The following is a 27,002-nucleotide window of genomic DNA, read 5'->3' as shown; positions in this document are numbered from 1 at the left end:
CCTTATAAACCCACTCCTGATCAATAAACACTGTGTTGTACACTCAATTGCTGACATTCTTCTCTAAAATCATTAAAGAGGCTGTACTGGTAAAAAGGCCTCAGAGTTTGTGTCCCCTTTTTAGATTTTTTTTAGAGGAAACAAATATCACCTGTAGCAAGATATTTGCACTTCTAAGCAGGTGTGGAACTAACAGGGAATATGACATTCAGGAAAGGTGACAACGAATGTCAAGATGCAACAATTATAGCACTTTTATTCTTAGAATTAATTCAAGAGCCAGGTAATCAGTAACACACATTCCTACTCTGTGATCTGATCGGCCTTTCATCAGGCCTCCCTCTTCACACACAAAAAGAGACACTTTGTTTTAGACAAACTGAAATAAAATGACAACTACATTTGTGGGATTATGTGTGTCATTTCCATTATAGTATTCTGTATGGACCATATGGTGGGAGTGGGCTGCCATATGGGCCAAGGATTGAGCTCTGGTGTGTGTTTACACAAGTATGCTATTGGCATGTGCTGCAGTCGAAACCGACCCTGCAGTGGACTGTTCCCTACTTAATATTTCAGATGTGATCATAAATGACAGCAATCTGAAAAAGACTAAGTCTAAAATAAATCAAGCAATGTCATTTTGTATTTTTCTTTGCCATTCGATACACACTGTCAAAATGATTAACTAAACACAGTGGAGCTTAAGTTTCTTTAAAGAAATCAGGGTGAAACTAAAGTTGGCCAATGGACGTGCTTCCACAGGATGGAAGGTGATTTAATACGTTTTGATGAAAGTGGTTATTGTAAGTTTTGATTTTGCGGTTCAATAGTCATTATCAGAACCATCAAATAGATATAAGCTTCTTTCTCATGTGCATACAAGAAATATGTATTTAAATTATCTTTATAATGAATAAATGTATTTTTTATTCTAAACTTATATGTGTGGGATGTACTTTGGCAGAGCAGCAACACTACCCAGTTAAAAAAAAGAAAAGACAAACAAGAGGAGAAGACATCACAAGGCTACCAACATATTTGATTGACAGGGAGTCTATGAAGCCCCTACCCACACCCGGTGACCGACTGCTCACTGCTTTAACTGTTAATAGTGGGGGGGGAAATCGCAGCATAATTACAAGGTCTTTGTACTCACGGAGCTCATCAAAGTGTGTCTCCATGCCGTCAGCACCCGGAACCGAGCAGATGAGCCTGGCCTTCAGGAAGGTGCTCCACTTGTTCACCAGACAGCAGTGGCCTCCATCATCATTCTGCACTTGAGAGGGTGGGGATACAGAGCAGTTTCTCCATCAATCACTTAAACTCACATCTTTCGCTGTCTTCCTAGTAAAAACAAACCCAGGTGGAGCCACCCACACACACTATACAGTACATATTGGTTTGCAAAGCCAGTAAGCTAAAAGGAGGGGAGGGGGGGGGGGTTGTTGTAAACACTGACTCCTCCTATTTAGACTCTTCCATCTGTGGTGGAGGAAGGCCAGAATCTATCCCAGTTAGACAGAAGTAAGACCAGATATTTCTTTCAAGTCCTATGCCATAATCAGCATCTATCTCTAGCAGATAAATGACTGAAAAAGTCTTCACATTCTTTGTGCAATTTTAATGGTTCCCATTTCAGGAGCAGAAAAACAGTTTGCATAATTTCCAGTGTAATTACAGTAAACATCAGAGTTTACTGTTATTGGTGTGCAGGGTGTAGAAAATGGCAGTAAGAGTGTCCAGATGTGTGGCGAAGTTAGAATAACAACACTGGTTCTCTGGAGGCTGCAGCAGAGCACGCTGAAAAGGGAGATGAGTGTTTGTGTGCCGGGTCAGCGCCTGACCCCCTCAAATAAATACAATGGCGAACAGCTGAGGAAACTAGCACACGTATATTGCATTTTCTCACTTATACCCGTGCTCTAGCACTGAATCCAAGGCTCAAACATGCACGCAAACCCATAAGGGAAAACCTATAATTACACTAGCCCCATATACACACTACAAGAAATGCCAAAAGCTTCGAGAGACATTTGTTGTTATTTGTTTTTGTTTCTCAGCTCACTTTTATATCAAGCATGCAGGTTTTTGCCCAGAATTTTTCAGTTAAGCTGAGAAGGACTTTATCTTAAAGACAGTGAGTTTTCCACTACCATCTACACAAAAAGGTGTTTAAGGACCAGCAGGGAGAAGAGGTCAGAAGATCACAGGGTCAGAAGTCATAGGGCAAGCTTGCAGACAGAGGCATGCATTGTAGACAGGAAGGTTAAAGACACATGTGGATTCCAGCACATCAGCGTTGGCCAAATACTGCTTCTGTGCCTGTAGACATTCAAAGGTTCTCATTGGTTGTCCCCAGCCTGTTCTTAATATGCAGTATACTGTATGCAGGCTTTCTTTGTATTTAGCATAAAACCAAAGACAAATCGTCTCACTGTTTACACACCAGGCAGATGCGTCCTATACGGGACTGGGTCACAGGAGTCTGACCCATCTCAGAAGACTTCTCCCGGAAGAAGAAATACAGCTTGTCGTCATTTCTCTCTGCACTGTCTGGGATCAGGTGGACATTGATGAAAGTGGGGTCTGTGGGGAAAAGAGGTGATGAGATGTTTGGGCCCAGAATGAATTTGGGAAAACATTTGGCTGAAATCATATAAACAGTCAGCTTTTCCTGTTTATCACGTGTTGAAGGATTCTAAAGATATGCAAACAATAGAACCTTTACAGTTTAGCTCTACATTTGGATCTCATTTTCTATTGTCAACTGAAAAATAACATGGAAGAGCTTAACATTCTGCATGAAGTCCTAATTCGTCACTTATAGGCTTCAAAAAACATTTACCATTTAACCATCTGGAGTTGTACTGATCTGTCCGCATGGCCGTTTTTGTTCCCAAAGTACGGAAAATGGCAGAGTCTGTTCCCATGAAGTCAACATAAACCCCAGCATACAGCTCACCATCTGAAAAAGAAAAAAGTTAAGTTTAGACATTCCATAATTCTAACATTACTCCAGCACCTCACTTGGCACCAAACAAGGCTTTTATTTCAAAATGTGTATTTAGAGCACATCTTCTCAAGATTCTTTACTTTACAATGCAGAATCTCAGCATTGCAAAGTTCCTACCTTCAAATGTTTTGGACACACATTTCTTAATAGGGGGTTTTAATTAAAGTGTTATCATAAAATGTTTACAGAATTATAAATAATTAATATTATACGAGATGTCAAATTAACTTCCTGAAACAGCCTTTACAGTACATGCACTTCATAAAGAGCACATCCTTGTGTTCAGACTGACAAATGTATACTACATCCTTGTTAAGCCACAGGAAGGCAAGGTGTTGGTTCTCCAGCTGCTGTAAGGGCCCCTCAAGAAAGCAGGTGTGACTGTCAGCTCTCAAAGATGGAGTAAGAAGGCAGCAGGAGATGACGCAGAGGAAACAAAAAACACTTTCCTAACACCATTATATCCGATGTCATGGTGCTCAGAGGCTATATGGAGATTGATGATGTATCATTAAAATGTCCATGGGTGATTGGACATCTAATGTTGTAGAGAGCAGAGAAGTCAGTTGTCAGCAGTAAATCTATTGTTGTGGTATAGAATTCTAAATCATTAGGAACACCAACTATAGAGTCTCTTGTATGATTCTAACTGGTGGAAGTGGGGGGTGCATCCATCTTGGATGACAGTACTGGTTTCATAATGGTCAGCTGGCACTGTGCTAATGTGGGAAAGCATTGCCAGTGATTTACACCCCCTGTCTCACCCCACAGAGAGAAGATCGAGTTTCACAGGTGGCAACTGTGGGATCTGGACCTGACTGAGTGCCCTTGGGCAAAGCGACAAAGAACAGTGCCTTCATGAATGCTACATAAATTATAAACTGAAGTGAAAATTGTATATTCACAATAACAGGGTGGATTGACTGAATGAGGTTGAAATACATGTTAAGTCCTCAAAGCCTATGCTTTTAATGTTGGATATGATGGTCCAATGTCTTTACTTGAACAATATGGCATAGCTTACTCTTGAAATGTGAGGTAAATTAAAAGAAAAAAAAACTTTAGTGTGTATATGAGTTGTTGGGCCAGTGCAGGCCTCCATAAAAACTTGATAGTTACTCTGCATCTAGACAACTGGATGAATGAACATCATACATACAAAAAAAACACAAAACCTTGAATTTCCCTCGGGATCAATGAAGTATCTATCTATCCATCCATCCATCCATCCATCCATCCATCTATCTATCTATCTACCTATCTATGTTTTGGTCATGATATTGGCAATTGTGGTTTAACAAGAATATCTGGCTGATAAGTGTAGCCTAACATATATCTATACGCTTTAAATTGGGCCAATATTTAAACACTCCTCTGCAAGCCCCCGAGTTCTATTAATTGACAAGTCCCTAACCCTAACCCATATGTACAGTCATACATATGCAGGTTTTCAGTTTAAGAGGCCTGACCTTCTTTACTTCTTCAAGCTCAAGGGCAAAATATTTTAGCAACACAGTTTAGCAGATTTAGAAACCATGAGTAAAAAAAGGCCACACAAGAAAACAGGACATAAAAGTTACGAATCCATGTAGCATAACACGACTATTACCATGAAGACCTCTGAGCCTAATGTACCAGAGTCTACATCCTCCTGTGAACATGCCCAGATGAAACTTACTGATCAAAGCTGACACGCTGTTGAGCTTTGGGTCATAGGAGCACTTTCCTTTCCCAGATTCCACTTTTCCAGGCTCCAAATGGAAGATATCTTCCTGAAATAGAAAAATCATATGGAGATGGCAATAAATTCAGCACTCTTCATCTTGTCACTGTATTCCCTTGTGAAAGGGGAAATGAGGCACAGAGTGTGCTCCCTCTGACTCCTGTGGGAGTCATCCTACACCGCATGATGGGGGCTGAAGTATTAGAATAATGAATACACATTCATACAGAAATATACATGCAGGAAAAGCAAGGAATTTCTAATCAATCTCTATGCCACTGTACTGCTGAAAACAATGTGTCTTGGTATTTTTTCCCTGAATAATAAACTGCATGCCAAATGTCTCTCAGCCTTTCATGCCTATGGCTCTTCAGGCCTAGTGCTGACACCTTTAATCCAGCACAGTGAAAACAAACCCATGATGCAGGCTGGATGACTGATGCTGCTAGTGGCCTCACTGTGCACAAGCACTGAAAGATGATTGGCATGAATCTGCGTAGAGTGGGGGATCATGAATCAGTGGCATGCAATGACATGTCCTTCAGCCCCTCCCACACACCACAGCATGTCCAATCCCAATGGTTACAGAGAAAGATACATCTCTGTCCATCAGCACTAAAGCAGGGGAAAGAAAACAGCACTGTGCCAAACTCACTTTATTGGATCACACACATATCCTTTCACAATTCTCCACTCAACTCTGATTAAAATCACCGCTCATGCAAATAAGGAGGTGCCGACAACTCACTCCCAGACAAGCCAGATGTGTAAAAAAGGTCACAAACATTTATGTGTACCAAAGGAAAACTGTGCCTTAGACAAGGTTTCTATAACCCTGCTGTAAAATATGACCCTTCAGAAAAGTTGTGACACATAAAAAAAAAAAAAAATCTGTCAAGCAAAAGAATAAAAAAAGAAAGAAAAAATATACGACATATTCAGCATGACCCGTTTACCTTAAAGGCCACGTGTCCTTTAAAAGTTCCTTTTTGTGTTAAGAAGTGCCTGGAGAGCTCAAACATGGAGACATTTTCAAGTATGTGGTGTCTTTATTTCCTGGCTGCACAGCTAGTTGACTACAGATGGCTTGTGTTTGCTCTGGGCTAACAGAGCCTGCTGCAGGAGTGGGTCAGATGCTGACTAGTCCTGTCTTCTCCACGGGAGAGACTACACCACATTCCTACAGAGGGTGGATGGCTCGTTGGTTTGAAACAATAATGGGTGGACATCCTTTCTCAGACAAGTGCAATGAATGATTTGGATATGTTTTGTTAAATAAATGCTCAATATAAGCTATTTATAATGAATATGTCATGCATTGAACAGCAGTGAAAGCTTGTTTAATTAAATCTTGAACTAGCAAAATTAAACATCATGTTTTCAGCAGTTTGTAAAGATTTTGCCATTCAATAATCCAGCTCACATGCAAAATATGACATTTAGCACAAATGCAAAGCACCTGCTCAGACAATGAGGCAGACACAAAGGAAAAATGACTGAAATGCTGATTGAAAAAGAATTAGGTGACATAAAATTAAATGCAATTCCACAGGACTAGAAAAGATTCATGCCAAATGTTAAGGAGATAAACAAATGATGGGGTGTTAAAGATGATTCAGACAAAATGTGCTCGAACATAAAAATAGGGAGCGTGCTGCTGGTGGCCACGAGCCCAGGCAGTATACAGGGCTGCGGTGCAGACAGGGCCCACATCACACCTTTAATCCAAGTGTCTCGTGCACCGCGCTGGGTTCAGCTGCGCGGCTAGCCCTTCCTCTGGCCTGGGCCATCTGCAGATACATGGACGTCTAAAACAGGAGACAGCAACACAGTCTGGATGTTACGCCACTTATAAGGAGGGATCGGGGGAACCGTCTTCCATTATGCTTCACTGTTATTCCAGCCTGACTTTTAGACACGATGAGGACCTCTCAGAACCAACACTAATGAAATCAGTATAATACATGTGCACAAAGAAAATATCTGTGTTTGCAGGCAATAGGTTTATTTGACCAGATGGTGGAAAAGTCAACTCTAACATGTTTCTATCCTGCAGTTGAGTCAATAAAGCTTTCACAGTATGCTACTTACATATCTGCCTTATCTGCTGTAGAAGCAAACCATTCTGTTAACAAAAGCTACCAGGCTACGACCTTAAGCATGGGAGAACTAAATGATACATCACACAATAGTGAAATCAAATAACAACAATGCACCTGAATGTTGAATTAATAACTACAACCAAAGTTACACTATTTGTGTAAGGATCCATGCGCGTGCATTTGTGTTGAATGTAACACCTTTTGCACTAAGAGTTAACTCCAAAACACAGCTGAGAAAGGCACTCACTGGGGTCAACTCAAACCTATCTGTTCAATGTGTTGAAGGGGAAAAAAAATCAACCCTCTCATTAATGGACTAGAACTGGAACATTCCACAAGCACCCCATAATGGGAGCTCCCACCTCCAATTACCCAACGTCTCACAAGTTGGAAGCTGGCGGGTGGCCTGGGTGGACGCATGAAGGGGTGGATGGATAGGCAAGCAAATGGATGGAAGCCCATCGTAAGCAAATGGTCATGAAGTAACCGAATGCAACAAGGGACTCATGCAAGCCGTGCCTGCAGTTGCAAGTTCTCTGAACTGTATTGTATGTCTCAAGGGAGAGTTAAAAGGGAAATTTACTTTTTATTCATCCCAGTTTAAAACGTCCCCTGGTCATCGTTAGGGAACAAGTGTGATATTTAAAGAATTGTTAGGTGTTAAAAAGGAGTATGGCATGGTAGTGATGCTTGGCTTGCTTTTAGAATTTCAAAAGGTCCCATTAAAGGCTGAGACTAAACAGAGAAACTTTTACAGCTCACTGAGGAATACAGCTGTGTGCACGTAAAGCTTTGTTGGCTGCTTTGCCAGACACAGGAACATGGTACCCCCAGCCGGCCTAATGATGGAAGGAAATCATTGTTAAGGGAACCTCCAGTGACTTACTCGGAATAAGGAGAAGGGAGGATAAGAAAAAGAAAAAGGAGAGTCTGGGCTATGCCATAACACAAATAAAGAAAGCTCTTTGCTTAGACGATTTACTAAGAGACCACATTTTTAGCAAGAACTTTTCTCAAGTCTTTAAATTCTAACCTGAGGTTTACGTCCGCGATTGACAAAAGTACAAACTGGATTGTAAGCTCCTGTCCCACAGATGTAGAGCTGAGTCCGGTTCCATGGCTCAATCAGACGGATGAAATTAGCACACTCCTCCTGGAGACATAGAACAAAAATCAATTCAAATGCTTTCGGCATCTGCAAAAAAAAAGCCATTCATAGCTATAGTTTACTGGTAAACTGCTGCACATTTATTCAATTCTCAAGTTTAAGAGACTTAACATTTACCATTTAGACCGTGCCTCTACATTAATGTGGACAATACATCAAACACTTAGCCAGTGGTGTTGTACTCTTCACCCTGGCCTGGCAGACAAGTGGATGGTGAGCTTGACTCATTCAGCTCTCCCTTTCTTTGGCTATATTGATGGAACCATCAGTTGTACTGGGCCAAGTCTCAGCCCTGCAGGTGAGTGCCATTTACAAAGGTTTGTCACATTGTAACTTATGTAGCGAGCTGCATGTTTAGCACTATGAATTCAAAAAACTATATATTTTATCATGTTTGGCCTAACAAGTGGATGAATTCACCTTGGCTGAAAATACCTGCTGAGCTCATGAGTGTAGTCAGCAGGCGTACTTACATTGGCGTCCTTCCCACTCACAAGGCACTCCATCCTTCTCCGTTCAGACACTGGCCAGTGTATCTGTCAGGGGGGAACAGATGACATTTTATAGTAACAATCCAAACTGTTATACATCACTGGCATTTATGAGGTTTCTGGGCTGAAATTGCAAGAGTGACATCCACTCAGGCAAATATAAGTCCTACTGGGATAGTCATAAGCCAATTATAGTGTTTCAATGACCCAACAACTGAAAAAGTGCCCTCCAACAAAAACTTGATGCGAGCTAAACAAAACGACTGTTGAAGTGGCAATATGGAACATTTTGCACTGCAAAGGCAAAAGCTCTTCCTTCAAAAAAATGTTCAAATTATACAGCGCATTTGAAGGACATGGTTATGGGTGAGGGGAAGCATAGGAATTCTCTTACAATATGTGGTTCCTTGTTGATGTCATGGAGGTCCAGGGACAAGATGTGATCCTTGCTGCCAACATACATGCGATCATGGTCCTCATCCATACGCAGGATCCGGTAATCTGAAGTGTTGAGAAGGTAGGCGAAGTGATGAGCAGTGCCGGTGGATCTCAGTTCTGTATGGAGACAGAAAATAGCCATTAAAGACAACTGTGGTGCACAAGCACATTTTCAAAAAGACATGTATGCGCAACTGACACATTCCTCATGCCACTCCTCCAAACTGTGTGGAGCTATCTGATGGTTTTCAACCAACACCATTGTAACTTAACACCACACATTAGAAACAACTGCTACTGAGTATCTGTCACACTATGTTGATGCCTTCATACCACCTGAGTAGATCAGAATTTCTCATTAGCAGACAGTAAAACAACACTCTGACAGTTACATATATAAGGGGTATACAAAGTCCTTCCATATGGCGTGATATGATAAATATAATACGTTTAGGTGGGTTCACACAGCTACATCGCTTGCAGGACAACACTCACCAAAGGCCAGCAGATTGTGCTGCCATAGTAGCACAATGCAAGTCCTCTCATGTTGAGAGTAACCCTATCTTCGCACAGCCATGTGTTGCAGTGTTTGTTTGATACGTTCTTCTTGGTTCAGCAACTATGTACAGACAGGGCAGAGAGGCCACTGAGAGAGCAAAGGCCCCATGCCTCACCAAAGACAAACACACTCCTCTATAATCTATAGGGGAGAAGCATTACAGGGTGGCATTCACATATTGTTGGACAAACACAGAGGTTTGACTCAGCAGGAAAGTCCCTTCTCACTGCTTTCCTTTATTCTACAACCAGCAGAACACAGAGAGCTGAAACAGGGAACCACACTTTGAGGTTACTCAACATTCATTTGTGTTGATTTAGCAGCAGAAATGTGGTAAAGGGAAACCAGAGGGTAAACTTAGAGTACAGTAAGCTTTGTTTGACCATTGACACGTGCTGAATAAAAGAGAGAGTGAAATGTAGTCAATGTGGGTTTTGAACATAGTAACTTACTGTAGGTGTGGCAATATTATGGACATAAAAAACAAATACATTTTAAAGCACAGTTTCAAAAAGAATAAAGGAAATTGATAAATGCCTCGATAATGTTTATGAGCTTGTTGTGTTTCTTCATGCTCAAACTGATAATGTTAGGTTGTTATGTGGTAATACAGAAGAGTCCTGAACCCCAAAGCATGCAAAGCCATCAACATGTCCACCATTGGGCCTTAAAATAAACCCCATCTAGAGACCTTTTTAAACAGACTCCATATGGAATCTGATATTGCCAGTCCTTCCATCCAAATCTAAATTTAACACATGGTTACGTCAATAAGCAAAGATTAATAGCATTAGATTAGCTATATTTGTACAGTTTGGTTGAATAACTGTGCCCACCAAATGAATGTTTACAGGTCGGCAGATTGATTGACAGCTGTCAGAGGAGGAGCAGCATGTGCTCAGAGGCTGTGCTTATTTGTGTTGGAAGCTAAAGTGAATGATGAGTCCCCATACACTCTCGCTGTGTTTATTTGTGTGTGCCGACAGAGTGAAACACCCTGGATATAAATTCATTGTACACACAAACACAAATGCATGCACATTGCACAAAAATTCCAAGGGCTAGTTAAAGCCCTTTCCCAAGGCAGGCTGTCAGCATCTCCTCAGTGTGTGTTTGCTGCCAAAGAGAAACTGGATGGGCCCATCTTTCAACTGAACAGAGAATGTGAATTTTGCACAGAGAGCAACAAACTCATAAAACGTATGTTTTAAAATCTGATAATCCCTTGATAATGCAATGTCCAGTGTGAGTGTACTTTACAGTGTCCAAACTATAGGTCACAACAAAAACATGGCCACAGCTCATATTATAGGTAGCCTACGAATCGAGAATGGCATTGATGTTGTCAGCCCTTGGTATTTTAGAGGAAAAAGAAAAGAAGAGGTGGAGGCCATAAAAAACCAGGAGAAACTGCAATAATGGGTGAAAGCATGGATACTACAGCCATAATTAAAGGGGCTTTCCCGAACCTGGGTCGAGAGCTGTCTTCTCACTAGCCACCGACGCTGATTCAACATGTCAAAAAAAGGCAGACGGAGCCAAATGGGAAGCCACAGAGCTGGACGAACCGCAAAAACTCGGGTGACGACCACTCACTGACAATCTCAGTGGTGTGTCGGCCTTAAATGCAAGTGGGCCTTTTGGTAACAGAAGACAGAAACATTTAAGATCAACTTGTATTTCCAAAAAAGAGCAATAAGTCTACTACAAAGTGTGAAATCATTTAACAAAAAGGCATCAGTCCCTTCTAGGCTTGTCAAAAAATGTATACTGAATAAAGTATCGATACCAAAAAGTGAGTATCAGATACGATACTCAAGTAACAATAATAACAGCGCCATCTTCATCTCTTAATTATTATTTTTTTATCTATAGTTCGTCTCCAGTTTTTTTTCCCCTTGCCTCCTTCAGTTGAAAACTTTATTCGCTGCTGCAGACACAGACACGTGCAGCCCCTCCCTTCAGATAAACACACTACCTCATCATAACACTGAGTTAGTTGATTTCGGCACGGCAGCAGATAGTGCTGCTGCTGGGGGGCTTGAGAAACTAGTCTTGGTTGAAAATGATGGAAGTGAAAAAGTCGTATATGGAAGTATTTTCAATATCAAGCAAACGCTGAAGGAAAAGTAACGGATTTCGACAGCTCCGTATGGAAGCAATGCTTCAAAGTGGTGGCTAAAAAGTCCAGTAGCACATCAAAGTTGGCAAAGCGTCAGAAAGACCGACACCCGGTCTCTATGATGAATTTAGAGAGGTCAATGAAGCTCCCGTTTCAGCAACATATAAATATGTTAGCCATATGATAGCCACGTTAGCCATCTCGTATTAGGCTAGAGGCTATGGCTAATAGTGAAACAACCCATGTTAATGTGGGAGCAAACATTAACAGTCCTGCCCGTCCGTAACAGAAACACACTATGTTTAATTAAAGGATAATACAATTACTTTTCCCCCAAAGTGTTATGTATATGTCCCAGAATGAAGCTGAGAGAAGTCCACCAGCAGCTGTTGCTTACATATGCTGCTAAATGTAGTTATGCTTTCTCATAAAAGTGTAATAGTCTTTGTTGTTAAATGTTGGGCTCTATAATAGTCACGTAATACTAAAAATTGTATACTGTTTGTATTCTCAACTTTATTAAAGGAAATTATGCTTCTACATTTTGTCTTTTTTTCCGCCCTGCAGTATTGAAAATGGTATCAAGTATAGAGTTTTTTCTTCCGTCAAAGTCAACACTTGCCAGAGGCATGAAATGTTGATTGAGAACCATAATGGCTGCAGATTGAAATCCACTAGGCCTACACTACTTCACTGCTGCAGAGGTCAGGGTGTTTGTGAAAACAAGCCAGGAAGGTCCTTGGTCTGAGGCTCGTGCCAGGAAATCTTCCAGTCACTTGGAAAGACATGCAGAGGGACTGTGCTATGTCACTCAATGCCAAGGAATGGCAGTTCAGGTGCCCACTGTATTAATATGGATGGTAAATTAACTTAGTGCTTCGACAAGCCTCAAACCACTCAAAACACTATTACACTGCATGTCACATTCACACTTTCACAAATGGAAGAGGTTACAATCAAGTGACCAGCATAAAGGCCTTTCCTAAGACTAGGCCTCTAATGGTATTAGTATTTGTCCTGAGCCGGCATGGTTCAGACAATGCATGCAGTCCTTTAATGTCTGAGTGGAGAAAAAAGGCAGGCACACATGGCAGAATTTACCGTAAATTCCGTACTATTGAGCGCACCTGGATATAAGCCGCACCGGCTAAAAATAAGTAAATAAATGTATTTGTACATATATAAGCCGCACTTGATTATAAGCCGCAGGTGTCCACGCTATAACAAGAGCTATTTACACAGACGTAGGCTACCGGTAACATCCGCAAATACTGTAGCGTCCGTACGGACGTTAAAGGACGACGAGAGCGTTCAAATAATAATTTTTAATAACCCGATCACTGTCGGCCGTGACCACGCCGTTTACAGCAGAGAGCAACACATAACTTGCCGTAACAATCCAACTCTCTCCCCCAGCGTTCTCTCATACAGCCACTCAACACGTTCTCGCTGGTGCATTCACTGACTCTCCACATAATCGGAATTATGAACACATTATCAACTACTGACTTTACAACATGAACCGTTACAATACGAAGCCTAGCCGACGGTGTCTGTAACACGGCTGATGAAAAAGATGACCGTAATATATTTCACAAGAAAAAGTCCATCCATTCACTGCCTCAGAATGACTTCATTACTCACTTCCTCAGTCTCTGTTGTCGCTGTCAGTGTCATCTTAACGTGCAGCAGCTCTGTTAGCTTTTTTGACAGCCAGGTCGATCGCCTTTAACTTGAAAGCTGCATCATATGTATTTCTCCGTGTGTTTTCCATCATGAGGGTGCGTGCATGAAGCGCAAAATGACTGATATTAAGATCCGACGTGACGAAGTCAAATGTTTTTGCGGCAGAAGCTCATTGTCCCCCATAAAAAATCCATGCATTAGCCGCACCGGAGTAGAAGCCGCAGTGCTCGAAGTGTGAGAAAAAAGTAGCGGCTTATAGTCCGGAATTTACGGTACACCCAAATCCAGGTGGCAGTGATGCTCGAAACCGTTTGCCAAGTGCTTTTAAAGCAAAAAAAAAATGTAGATACAGCAAATACACCAAGAAGAAGAGGAAATTACAGTTGTAAGACACAGTAGAGTTAGAAAAACTGCTTGCTTCTCAGGTCCACAACGCAATATGTCTTGTTGATGATGTCAACCTTGTACCTGGCAGTGACCACAAACCCAGGACCAAACTGAACTGTGACCTCTGTGAACCGTTGTATGAAGTAATTCAATCCATATACATTCACTCGTGCTGTTAATGCCACAGGGAGCAATTTGAGGTTCAGTGTCTCTCGTTCATGGACACATTGTGTGGAATGCAGGAGCTGGGAAGTGACTGGTGGAGACGACCGACTCCCACCAATGTGGCACTGGCACCCCTATTTGTAGGGTTGTTTTGGTGATTCCTAGAAGGAAGTAGACCATAGTATGCCCTTTTTGGGGTTCATATATGTTATTTATTTGCCTACTGAAGTATGTTCACAATCGCTAATCTTCAAAAAAAAAAGTGTGTTTCCATGTACTGTACATCTGCCTGTATTTGCAACGCTCTGAATCCCCCACCATCAGGGTCCCCACGTGAGCCTAGTCTGATCTGATTGGTCGGCTGTTCCGCTCTGTTGTAATTGGTAAGTCGCTCAGCACGGATGTCACATTGCTGTGCAGCATGAGCTTGGTCTTGCTACAACGAGCCAATGGGCTTGGATCAGTGATATCACATTTCATTCGTAGGGGCTAGGGACCGAGCGTTACATGCAGCTACTGCTACAGCTAACATGAGGACGTAGGAGGAGAATGAAATTGTGCGCATATATGTTCTTCTTCATGCACAAGACACCTGGAAAACACACTAAAGAGCATATAAAATCCGAAGCATAATATGGAACCTTTAAAATCAACTTAACAGTTGAAAGTTGATTTTGATTAGTTATAAAGAAAGATCCTTGATATGGTCAGATAATACAATCTCATATATACACTACATACCTAATGCACTGTTTTTCTCTGCAATACCCAACAACATACTCCCAGTAGGAGATTACATTTTTCTTTTACAAGAAAAGGCTCAGAGAGACAGAACTACTGTGTTGTTCATCAGCCACATTAGGACATGGCAGCCTGTTCCACACACAGACTTATCCTAGAGATTTAGAGGCTGGGAGCGGGGTACAAGTGTTTCTACTAGAGCCAGATAAACTCTTAAAGAAGCACGTTACTCGGTGTATGGTTTAGCTTCACTCTGGGGGGTCTGCATACACAGCAGGCACTTTGTTTCAGAACACACCACCTTCCCCTGTGGAATGGCAATGGCTCTATTAGAGGTGAAAGTAAGCTGGTGATGGAACTTGATCCTCGCACTCAATGTCCCATCCTTCAGTAATTTACGTACTTTTGTACACTCATATACCTGCACTTGCACGCAACTAAGAACAAAAGGGGGGCCTGTATAGTACTACAACACAGAAAATAAACTGATCAAGCAGCAGTGAGCTCTGACATCTCAGTATACCAATAACAGGCAACCAGGTTCACTTTCTTCAGTCTGCTGAACACAGACAATCCTCTCTCTTCTTCCAACATTTCAAGGTGCTGTACAGCCCACTGCCTGTTCCCACAACTCAACACTCTGCTCTTGGCTGCAAGTAAGGTGTGTGTCAGTGTTTGAGAATAGAGAGAGCAGAGTAAGATGAGACCAGAACAAATTATAGTTAGAGGTCAACATCAGAGCCAATTGACAAAGTATGAACAGGTTCACAGACCAGAACCTGAGCTCCTATCATGTGTAAGATACAATCATTATCAGCGGTAAGAAGCTCAGTAACTATTAAAGTGACTTACAAAATAATATGCAAACGTATCAGTTACATAAGAACAAAAACTCTGTTAAGATTTGTGTGAAATAACTTAATTCATTTTCATTTCCAAACTCCTAAACCATCAACTGACCTCTAAGATTTCTCTTGTGACCGGGAGACTAAGTTAAGGAAACGCTGAACCAAGCTACCCATAGCTTATAATATTGATAAAAATGGATCAACCATGACCATAATGATTCAATGCTACTTTTGCATTTATGCAGGTCTATGAATCGATTCTGCCGATTACTGTGATGGGCTGTATATCAATAAAACAATAACAAATAGAGCATCAACCAACATTAAAGGTCATTTGGGTCGATCTCACCAAGTACATGTGTGCTATTGATTGGTATGTTTGATTTTTTAATGAACAGGAGGTTATTGAGTTTTATTAACAGACTGCATCCATCCTTTATCTTTTCCACTTCTGCTTTGCATTAGGGCTGGAGCTCAGGCCACTGTATTGAATGTCAACGTAAAATTATTTATTGTTCTAAAAGGTTTTGGGTCTTTTTATTGTCATTGGTAGAAAATATTCTTACATGCATGACGACTATCAAGAAACATTCTGTACACCTTTAGACCCTTAAAAAGTAACTGATCTTTACACATAGTTGGCTCAAACATTGCACATCACCCCTGATGTCTCAGCTGCACCAAGCCTGAGAATGGTTCACTGATTCTCCTGCCCCTGCTCATGCTCAAGCTGATTTGTTGAGGGAGCGAAGTCAAGGAGAACGGAAAGTGGGCCAACAAGGAGCAAACTCGAACATGATGAATATGGTATATTTGATGGTTTATTTCGTTTGTCGCCAAATACGTTTATGACAGTCACTTCAGTGATTTTCTAAAATTGAATGCAGCTTGCTGTGATTGATTTCATGTTGAGTTTCTTGCTACATCTACAGCTAAAGCTCAAGAGTGATCTGTAGGACGATGCATTGGTTACACTGGAAAGTACTCCATTTGCTCCACCCTCTGTAGCCCCTTCCTCGGAGCGTAATAAATAAAAAATGTTTTTTTTTTCCAGTTTGCCTGGTTAAATGAGGTGTAGAAACACAGTGCATAGGAGAGACATGCCTCACTGTCAGACTGAGCCGGCCCTCTTCCTCCTGAGAGAATACTTGGCTGCTGACGATGATCTCTGGGGCTGTAAGCCTGCATGTTACAGCCTATCTCTCCATCTTAAATTAATAGCCAACGGGCCCAGTTTACTTTGGAAATACGTTTGGACAAGAACATTTAACGAGGATGTGATACACTATCAAGATCACATCTCCAGAAATAAGAGAACACACTGGTTATTGCTTTTTGTCTGAAGTTATTTCCCACCATCCTCTCACACAAGGAAAAGAAAAGACTAGATTGTATGCATTGCACAGCAAACATCCTTTTTTTATCATCAGAACTTCCTGTCATTGAGTAACTGCATGCAGAAGTACACGGCCCCTCCTGGCAAATAACCAAAATGCCTTCTTAGTGAAGTGATAGGATCATGGAAGTCCTGTGTTTAAACAAAACACTGAAGGGAAAAGGTGAGCATGAAGATTAAACACACCTCCTGCCACTTAAAAAGTGCAGCACACAGGCGCTCCGTGACACTGTTATAGGTGCTACACCCCTCTGCATACTCTGGCTTCAAATGGGGTAAATTTGAAGTGCAGGACGCTGCCAATGACAGTGAAGAGCATGTTGCTGCTTGAAGCCTGCTGCTCCCCAAAGGGAACCACTCAGATAAGGAGGGTGGGGGATGGTGATATGAAGAGACAAAAGTTTGTGATCTACTGCTCTGACACTGAACAGGAAAGGAACGATGAGCAATGTGAAAGAACGTGTGTTTTAATCACCTGCTCACTTCACAGCTCTGTGGTTTTCCCTTGTGGGACGTATGGCTGATAATTAAAAACTGCAGCTTTTGCCTCTTGCCATCCTTCTGTTTACAGCAGAAAGAGAATCAGCAGATGTACACAAATAATATTTGTGAAAGCACTAAATTGAAAAATCTTGTGTCAAATATTGTTTCATTCAGTCTGCCTCAATGGTAAAAATAGAGTGACAAAAATATTCTGTTAGCCCCCAGCATATCATAAACAAGCCCCAGTACCTGAGTTGGGTCCTGAGGCGATTTCCAAGCCGTCAGAGAGGGGTGTGTTAGTTCACACGCAGCAGAGTGGCAGCAGTGATAATTAGGGTGTTTAACAGGGGGCGGGAGAGGTGACATGCTCGCACACATCAAAGGCAGCGATTATCAGGAATCCTGGCCAAATATTTTGATTGCTGTCAGGGGGGAGGGGAAAACTCAAGTTGTCTTATTATTATTTTTAAAAAAGGTACACTTCATTTCCACAGTAACAATGGATTTCGTTGTGCATTTTACAAGGTTACCTTCTTAGTGTTGGGTCAACATTAAACAACAAGCAGTGATGACTGAAGCAACCACAAGCATGCCGGCTAAACCGGGAAATGTGATCTTAGGTTTGTTCTTATTCAGAGAAATATTTGTGTCTGCAGGCCATATAACAGCTCAATGTACAATAATGTATGTAACACATCACAAAAATAAAAATATGGATGTAAAAAAAGTAGAAGCTGTATATTACTTTTGAGAATTTGCCCCTTTCCATGGAGTGACATGCAAGCAAATTGCTTTGTACAGCAGCTCCATGTGTGTACATTTTATAAATGTGACAAGTAATGTGTTTTTTGAAAGAGGTTTGTTTATTCAGAAACAGTCTGTAGTCATTTCTTTTCTAAATTTGGATGGATGAGTTGGCTTACATCCAGACACCTGTATCTGAGGGTTGCTGTGATCGCATCTTATCTTAATCTTGCAATCCTTTCTTGTAGTGAGTTCCTGTATCTGCAGGATAACAAGCAGGCTTACATGGGGGCAATTGTTGAGCTCAACAACATGAAGACAAAGACCAGAAAACACTTTCCTGCATATGGACTAGTGTGTGGCTTCAATGTTAGTTTGTTAGCCGAGAGAGACACTTGAACTCAGTGACGATCCATCACTGCGCTCATTCAACAGCCCCTTTCAACACAAACTTGTCTACATGTCAAACAGTTACAGGAGTTATTTGGGTTTGTGTGAGCTGCACGCTTCAAAGCCAGTAGAGGAGTGACACAGTTGTTAAAGAATGCCTGTGTAATTACTAGAGAGTGGGTATGAGGTTAGCTGTGCTGCTAAATGAAAAGGAACAATAACAGCATGTGAGCTCAGCAGCTGCTCGCCTCGGCTTAGTAACTCTGTGGGACGGAGGATAATAAAAGCGGTCAGAGGCTCGGCCACTGTGTCACATAAGATAGGATTCGTCATTCAGCAGTTAACAAATACGCAGGGCAGAGGATCCAGAGATATGATCTGACCTGCTGGTAATGCCACAGAGCCTGGCCCATAAAGGAATGGTAATCTTTTGTGATGTTCTCTCAGAAGCATGGTCAAGCATCGCTGAAATCTGTGCGTGTGATTATGTGTGTGTTTTTGCATCTTGGTGAAGAGACAGGCTCTGCAGCTTGCTGCTAGGAGAGAAAACACAAACATAACAGCATGCCTGTACAAACACCTGCCTCACTCGTACAAGCATCAACACAGGCAACTTTTCCGGCTATCATCTTGCTTCAGACTTCACGTCAAGAACAGTATTGAAATTCTCATGCTAAGTCGTCTTTTTCCGCTGTTTGTTTTTTTGCTTGTTCAATTATGATTAAAACCACCACAACCATACAGTTTTCGACATGCCAACGCTTTAAACGGTTAGTTGTTCCGTCAACACCTGAAGCAACACCCTGAACAGGATCAGTGCAAAATACATCCCGAAGATAAAATCATGAAAAACGTGATCAAATGTTCTTCTCCTGTGCGACTATAAGTTCGGTACCTTTCTCATCTTTACACATTTTCCATGTGTAGCCATCATAACGGATACAAACTGAAAGCACTACTATAACCAAAATCATTAACCACCACTCAGAACAGTATCTATGAGTGCACCCAGAGCTCTGTGAAACATGATGCCTTTGTCTTGTCTTAACTGTCACCACCTTGTTACTTTTGGACCCTATTGCGCCCTGCCACTCCCTGTCAACCGGGGGGGGGGGGGGGGGGGCAACCATTCTATTATTAGGAGCCACTGTAGTGCCCTGCCCCTCTTTTTCTTACAGCCCCTACCCTACACTAATGGCACCAATTTGTATTCACTGTCAGCTCTGATGAGCTCTCATGCGGAGAGATGGCCTTATCACAAGGCCTCTGGCTCCCATCACCAAAGCCCCTCTGCTGCTGACTGCCAAGCCCAGAGTTCTGACTGACAGGTGAAGAGGGTGAGGGGGTTGGTGCAGAGATGCACACTCTTTATTAGCACGTTAATTCCTTAAACACAATAAAGACAGGTTCTTGTACAGAATCGGTCGAACATAACACACAGATAAAGAATCCAGAACTACAACTTAAATCACATACACTGGTTGTTGTCCTTTTCATGCTCACCATCTTTAATCCTAATGACATTAAACCAGCAGAATACACCTGAGTTCCTTTTCCAAACAAATGAACACCGTCCTTCCTGGTCTAACTGAAACATATAAAGATGGAGGTCCAGCTGAGGAGGATGTAGAATGTATAGAGAAAGGGATCCTCCCATGAGAGTCTTGATCTAATCGCACACATCTGCACAAACATATAGCTCTGTTTTTACTGACATGTGTTTTATTAACAGTCTTCAGCTCAACAGTGACACATCTGGTCTTTTTCCAATTCCACGTCAACTACGGCAATCCTCCTGTGACCTTTACATACAGAATATTCATGTGTATCATTTGTGTTAAGCAATGTTGGGAAAAACGCGACACCAAGCAATGCATTACTAAGGAACGTGTTACTGTAACGCCATGACTATTTGCCTTAACTAATAATGTATATAGTTACTTTCAAGATTTAATTACACTGTTGCAATTACTGACATTTAAAAGCCTGTGTTACTTTGGGCTATGGGAAGCAGCAAAAATCAACACCAGACAAAGGTTATTGACACTGATTCAGCAAGTTTACACTATAATCAGCACAGAAGCAGTTAACAAACAGACTGGTGATCATAAGGCTTTCTTTCTTGGAAATACAGACATTAATTTCCACCGCCTGAGTTAAACAACGTGAATATAACGGTTCGCTATGTGCAGGAAGAAAAACTTTTAGTACAAGAATGACTCATCGAGCTAAACAACAAAATGCTTCTCAGTCCAGTGCTGCAGAGACCAGAGGTGCAGCTTAAGTTAAATCGGCAGAACAAGAAGGTGACACCCCATACATTAGCTGGCTTGATTTAAAACACTGTTATATACTGTTACACATTATGAAAGCCAGAGTAGTAGACTAACAGACAGATTTTGTTGGCAACATGCCTCATATCAACTGCTGAGAAAGTTGTCTTCATAAATGTAATTGGTGAAATACTGAGACACTGAAAATGATTACACTGTTTCACAGCACAATTCTGCCACTGCAACACTCAATAATGTGAATGTTATAGGATGATTGAAGCAAATAAAGTAACACTTAATTTACTTTCCCAAGTGGCTAATAACTGTAACTAGCTATTTATTTGAAGTAATGTGCCCAACGCTGGTTTTAAGTCAGAAAACATCCAAAATGTACTTGTTGATGCCTCCATCTTAAGCAGTCAGAGGTCTTTGGATTTATGTTAAAAATGCCCAAACCTGCTGTTGCTTGGATAAAAATGCCTTCACAAATAATGGCCAAGGACTGTTGGAGCCTGGGCCAGGAGACGTGCTGAGGTCAGAGGTTGCTCTGCTGCAGTGACAGTGCTTTATGTTCTGGTTTAATCTGGGATTAGCTCAGGGTCAGGGTTATCTCTTGTCGGCCTGAGTGGAATCAGGAAACAGGGATTGCCTGGGGTAAAGTGGCATTACTGGATGGCTTGTCTAGAATTGCAATGAGACAGTGTTCAACAGGAGTACAGAGTAGAAAGAGGGAGGGAGTATATATGCAGTATGGCTCACTGAGCTCTCAGTTGTAACCTGCTTGCCATCACTCTAACACTTCGCTGCCCTGACATCCAGCTCAGTTGAAGCCACAAGCACTAACATTATGAATTACTACACCCAGTGAACCAATGAATCACTGGTATATTGTATCTGTCTAGCCACAGTTATATGCATACCTTCTGGTTTCTGAGTACATTGAGCATGGTTAAATTCATTTGGATGCTGATTTAGTACAGACAGACGTGCATTTAAGTGTCTGTATCATGGGAATAAATGAAAAGGCCTGTAGAAGAGCCAAAATGACTAGAGAATAGGGCTGGGAAATCGATCATAAAATAAATCAAAACCAATATTCAAAACCTCTAACCTCTATTATTTCCAGGGTAGAGTCAAATGTAAACACGGCAGAAAAACTGTTTGCAATAAATGCAAGTTATTTATTTTCTACTGTTCAAGAGAAGTACATTTCAACTTTAAAACTAATGTGTCGTTTAATAAATAACCACTAAATCGTTAATCAGATGTGCACTCGTTTATTAGAAAAATATCCTAGCTTTAAAAGTTGAGCATGTTTACAGTAGAGATCATGTCAGTGAACTATGAGGGCAAAAAACGAAAAGTAAAGTAAAATGTTTAATAAATCATGATATTGACTTGAGGCCCAGCCCAAATAGATTCCCAACTTAAAGAGCCCTGTTACCTCTCCTTTATCTTCACCTGGTGTACGCCTACCTGACTATATAACAGCACAGACAGAGAATGTGTTTAAGGCAATGAGTGATTCAAAGCTGAAATAATCCACTGTCTCACAGTACTTGATGTCAGTGAATTTGACCTCGGGTTCAGTTGTGTTAAAATTACAGAACCTGCTTCGGGAACAAAGGGATGGTCAGTATTTGAATACACAGTGTAGCTGGCATTTACGTAAAAAAAACAATGAAAGAAACAAGTGAAAAAAAAGTCATGAAATATAGTTATTACTGTAACAATCTCACTTCTGGCTAAAATGTTCACATTCTTTTTTCTCATTGTTAACTTGATGTTGACTGTTTTTAATTGCTGTGGTCTGATAAGTTATCATAGTTTTAGTTGTATCAATAGGGAAATGTATGGCCTTACAGTAGAAAAAGTTTTCTAGGCAGATCGAGGAATAGAGCTGAAAACTCTCAATGCAACAATAATACTCTTTGTCTCTCAGGTGGATCCTCACAGGCTTGTGGCAGATTTACAATTGTACAGACACAGGATATAGCAAACTAATGTATGTGACACCAGAGACCCACTGTAGTGCCCTGTGGTTATGAATGCCTTATTTGTTGGAGCAGTGTGGGGTCACAGTGTGGGAGGCCAGTTGTTCCTGCCCCTTCCTGAAAATGACAGGAAGACAGGACAGATTGTGACAGCAGCCATTGTGGCTCGGCTCCAGGTCTCTTCCTCCCACCAGGCTCCTGCTGATCCTTCACCCTGAGTAAGTACACACCCTGCCACCTCAGCGCTTATCTTCCTGTCCCCTGGGGGGCAGGGTGAAGGAGAAGTTGTAGTTGGGGTAGAAAGTCTTTCATTTTATTTGCCATGTACGGTTTCTCTAGTCTCCCATTAGTCATACTTGACAATAGGCTGATGATACTGACGGAAGCAGGATACTAGCAGACATCCCTCTGGTTCATCCCTACAGAGGCAGGCTGACAGTTTAGTCCCAATGCATCCCTGATTCCCAGGTTTTGGAGACAGGAAGTGGGATTAGATGACTAAATCTAGTTGTCCACGTGTATGTCAGCCACATCATCACATTTTGCCTCATCATTTACTTTCTTTATTCAAAGGGCACCCATCTGAAATAAAAGGGATTAGCCTTCTACAAACAGCTTTGTGTTTCTGCTTCCCCTTCCCTTCCTGGATCCATCAGCTAGGGGAAGTCATGAAAATGTCTGTATTACTGACAAACAGTCCCATGGGAATCGAGAGTTGTGGGACTGAAGCTAACAATCAAGAACCTGTTGAACAGATTCTGCGAATAATATACCAACATGGGGTTTTTTTCCTCTAAAAAAATAAATGTCTGCTCTAGAAATTTATTTTTTGAAATCACATTTTTTTTTAACCAGCACAGTCCATCAACCAGAAAAAACAGGAATGTCAAGAGGTCCCAAGACCATGAGGAGTAAAAGTCACTGGTTGAGCTGTGCCCTTTGATGCTGTAAGCTGTTTGTAAACCTCGGCTGTTTTAAGGGCCTTCCAGAGCTCCATACTCTTATCCTCTCTCAGAGTCAGAACGAGATAATAGGTTCCCTTAAGACGAGGAATCAATCTGGTTAGGGAGGCTGAGCCCAATGGACACATTTCTGTTTTTAGGTCTTTTAAGAGGGTTTAATTTTGTTTGATGAAGAACAATAAATAAATGATGATCCAGAGTGTGTGAATAATTACACAGAAACTCCTGCATGTTGTTTATATCCTGAACCCTCCTGAAACTCCATTACATTTAACAATATGATTTGCACTACATTAGATTAACCTGGTCATTATCATTTAACTAGGTCTCCACCATGATATTTTTGGAGCATTATCAGCACAACGATTGGTAGTTTGACAGACTCTGCTCCATGCCCATGTAAGGTGGTGTTAAGAAGATAGTAGCAGGAGAGGGCTAAAGGGTTTTAAGGGTCGACGAGTTTACCAAGCCGATTTAGCCATCCCAGTTTGTCACTGGTAATCTCCCTGCAGCTAACAGGGTGATCAAATCAGCCTGATAACTGCAGGACATGGATAAAGAGAGCGGCAGACAGAGTGGGTGAGAGAGAGTGTGCATGCCTTCTTGGACCTCATCCCTCCATCTCTCACACACGTACAGATAAACAGCATAACATGCACATTTACACGCAAGTTAAGGGCCTCGCACATGACAAGTGTGTCCTTTGATAGCTCAGACATGTAGTAGGCATAGAAATGAAAATAAAATGTAGATAATTAGACATAAAATGTAGAAAATTAGACAATATCTATACTGTTAAGTGTTTATAAAGCAGACAGCCTTTACAAATGCAAAACCATGACGCAAACAGTAAAAATGAGGTAAGTCCAGATGGAAAGTATCTGGAAGCAAGAAGCGTGTGAAATATTCATATCGTTTCCTCTGAGATGGAATGGAGGTGTTCTCTTTAACAGTGTTGGCCAAAACCTCAACCCTCTGAGAGAAAAACAGAGACACACAGCTAATGCATCCTTGCTCCCCTCAAACCCCCTCATTGTGGCCTCCTCCATGTATACTTTTTTTTCTTTCAGGCTATATGCTTTCTACATCAGGGGGTTCTCATTTTTACCTGTATTCTTGCCAAACAGACTTTATTTGAAAAAGGTAGGACTTTATTAAAAAAAATAAAGATAAAAAAAAAAGATTATGGCACAGGGAGCAATAAAGACATGTAAGAGGGTCCTAAATGGTAAACTTGCTGGTTCTTACTTTTCACTAACAATCCAGAAGGATGTCATTTAGCTCTTTCACAAATACATTTAGGGTAAATGCTTGTCAGAATGTATTAACTGACTTCACTTGCAACCAGGTAAAACTGTAATATAAAAGTGACCTGTGGGATGAAATCATAACCTGCAGGTCTGTAAAAGCTGTAAAAATGGAGTTTAACATGGTGTTTAAACATTGTGTGTATACATTAGCTGGCTACAGGTCACACTTAAGTTTATGGGGTTCTCATTCTGAATTAATTAATTAATTAATAGTACTATGGTGCTGAAGTTCAATAACGTGTAGCTGAAATGTTTAACTGAAACATCGCATCCAAGCAGCATTTTGTTTCGTGGCACAAAGATAGATTTTCCCTGTTCCTCCTTCAGCTGTGCTCGTGTTCTGCTTCTGAAGCTTGAGTACTCCTGTGATTGAACTCTATAGCCAACCTCCCCCTGGTACAGAAAAATCCAAAGAGACAAAACAAACCCTCTTACCCACTCAACACTTGATTGCCCTGCAGCTCTTCAATACTCTGAAATTGGCAAAGTGACCTTGATGAGGGAAATACCAACTGTCAATCATTGATTACCAGGACTTTTTACTTTCACTTAAGGGCTCCCCTTTCAAGTTTAATCAATATCAGCCAAAACCCAGTTAGAGAGCAACACAGACAAGTTACTTTTAAGGGAGTATGGAGCCTGAGGGAAGAGAGGAAATTGTTTTCAGTGGGTAGTCTATTCAGTAAAAAGTTTCCTTTTTCTAGGTTCTGACTCTGCAACAGTGCCATAACAAGCTCTGCCATCATATGGGGTGTCTCAGTGCTAAAGCCATCGTCTCTCAGTCGGAAGGTTGCCAGCCTCTGCAATGTCGAAGTGTCCTTGGGCAAGACATTGCACCCCAAATTGCTTTAGGTTTACGATACTGATTTAGGTGTGACCTATAAAAGAGCTTTGGGTATTTAGAAGACAGCTACTTGAGGCAGGCTCCAAAAGACGTGAAATGTCCATTTTGACAACAGAAATAAACATGTTTGAACATGTCTTTATTAACACACACTGTTGTGTTTTTTTGATCACTTACCCGATTTTATGATGTGAAGGATGTAACTTATGCATAATTGTGGGTGTAACAGATGTAACGTCGAATGGCTTTGTTGTCGGGTTTTGATTGAAAGTTTGATGGATTCAGCATTTTCAATATGCATGGGCTTCAAAACAGCCCTTCAGAAACCAATGGGTGACATCACTTTGTTGACTTTGTCCATGTTTATATATATGAGCTTTATAAACAAGAAAGCGAAAGATTTTAAGCTGCCACAGGTCAAAGAAAAAACTTACTTTTTGACTTTGCTGTTAAAAAAGCACAATCAATAATCATTTTAGATCTACTATGATCGCTGACCAAATTGTAAAAGCAATTACAAGATATGGTTAAACTTTAAAGATATCAGTATGTGTCTTTCTGTTATCAGCATGTCCTCTTTTCACATAAAAGAGGAGATCAAAGAGGAGAGTATTATGTTTAACCACTACATTCCATCAGAAAGCCGAGTCCATAAAGGGGAATTAAAGTAAACCACGTCAAGGTGAAAACCTTGCTCGTGGCTCTGGCAAACTGAAAAGTGTAAGGTGAAAAGGTTGATGTCCTGTCTCATTATTCCTGGATAGCATATTTGACATGGAATCAAGTGTTAATCCAGAGAAAATCCTGCCTGGTTTTTCTACCAGTATGGCCCCACTGCATGTTGGTGGGAAGCGGCTGACGGATTGCTGGGCAGCGTAGCCCCTAAGCCACAACTATAAGCATCCCGCTCTGGCAGTGTTGCAGCCAGAGATCTGCACTTCACATAATGACTCATTGATCTGAGCTTCTCAATCCCTCGCTGCCTTATCTCAGCTAATGGGGCGGCATCATGGTCTGTCACAGGCTGCTATCTCTCCCACAGACTGAGTGCACTTAGAGGTCAGTGCTGCAGCTTCCAATAGTGTTGCACTACAACCAGGTAAAAAAAAAAAAAAAAAAGCTTAATTTATCTTTTTTTAACACCACCTCTTATTACATGA

The 27,002-nt window shown here is 41.3% G+C and overlaps 1 protein-coding gene across 1 annotated transcript in view; it reads right to left on the bottom strand.

Annotated features, from left to right (window-relative positions):
* Positions 1–27,002, bottom strand: part of LOC306821876 (semaphorin-3F-like) — a 55,147-nt gene that overhangs the window by 10,610 nt on the left and 17,535 nt on the right. The window contains exons 3-10 of the mRNA XM_079340477.1: positions 8,895–9,055; positions 8,483–8,545; positions 7,875–7,994; positions 6,458–6,547; positions 4,695–4,788; positions 2,849–2,968; positions 2,450–2,589; positions 1,160–1,274 (exon numbers count right to left, since the gene is read on the bottom strand). Coding sequence (XP_079196603.1) covers positions 1,160–1,274; positions 2,450–2,589; positions 2,849–2,968; positions 4,695–4,788; positions 6,458–6,547; positions 7,875–7,994; positions 8,483–8,545; positions 8,895–9,055 — 903 coding nt within the window. The remainder of the gene's footprint in view (positions 1–1,159; positions 1,275–2,449; positions 2,590–2,848; positions 2,969–4,694; positions 4,789–6,457; positions 6,548–7,874; positions 7,995–8,482; positions 8,546–8,894; positions 9,056–27,002) is intronic.

This window comes from Symphodus melops (assembly GCF_947650265.1).
Source record: "Symphodus melops genome assembly, chromosome: 4".
NCBI lineage: Eukaryota > Metazoa > Chordata > Actinopteri > Labriformes > Labridae > Symphodus > Symphodus melops.
This window is presented reverse-complemented; position numbering and strand designations above follow the sequence as displayed.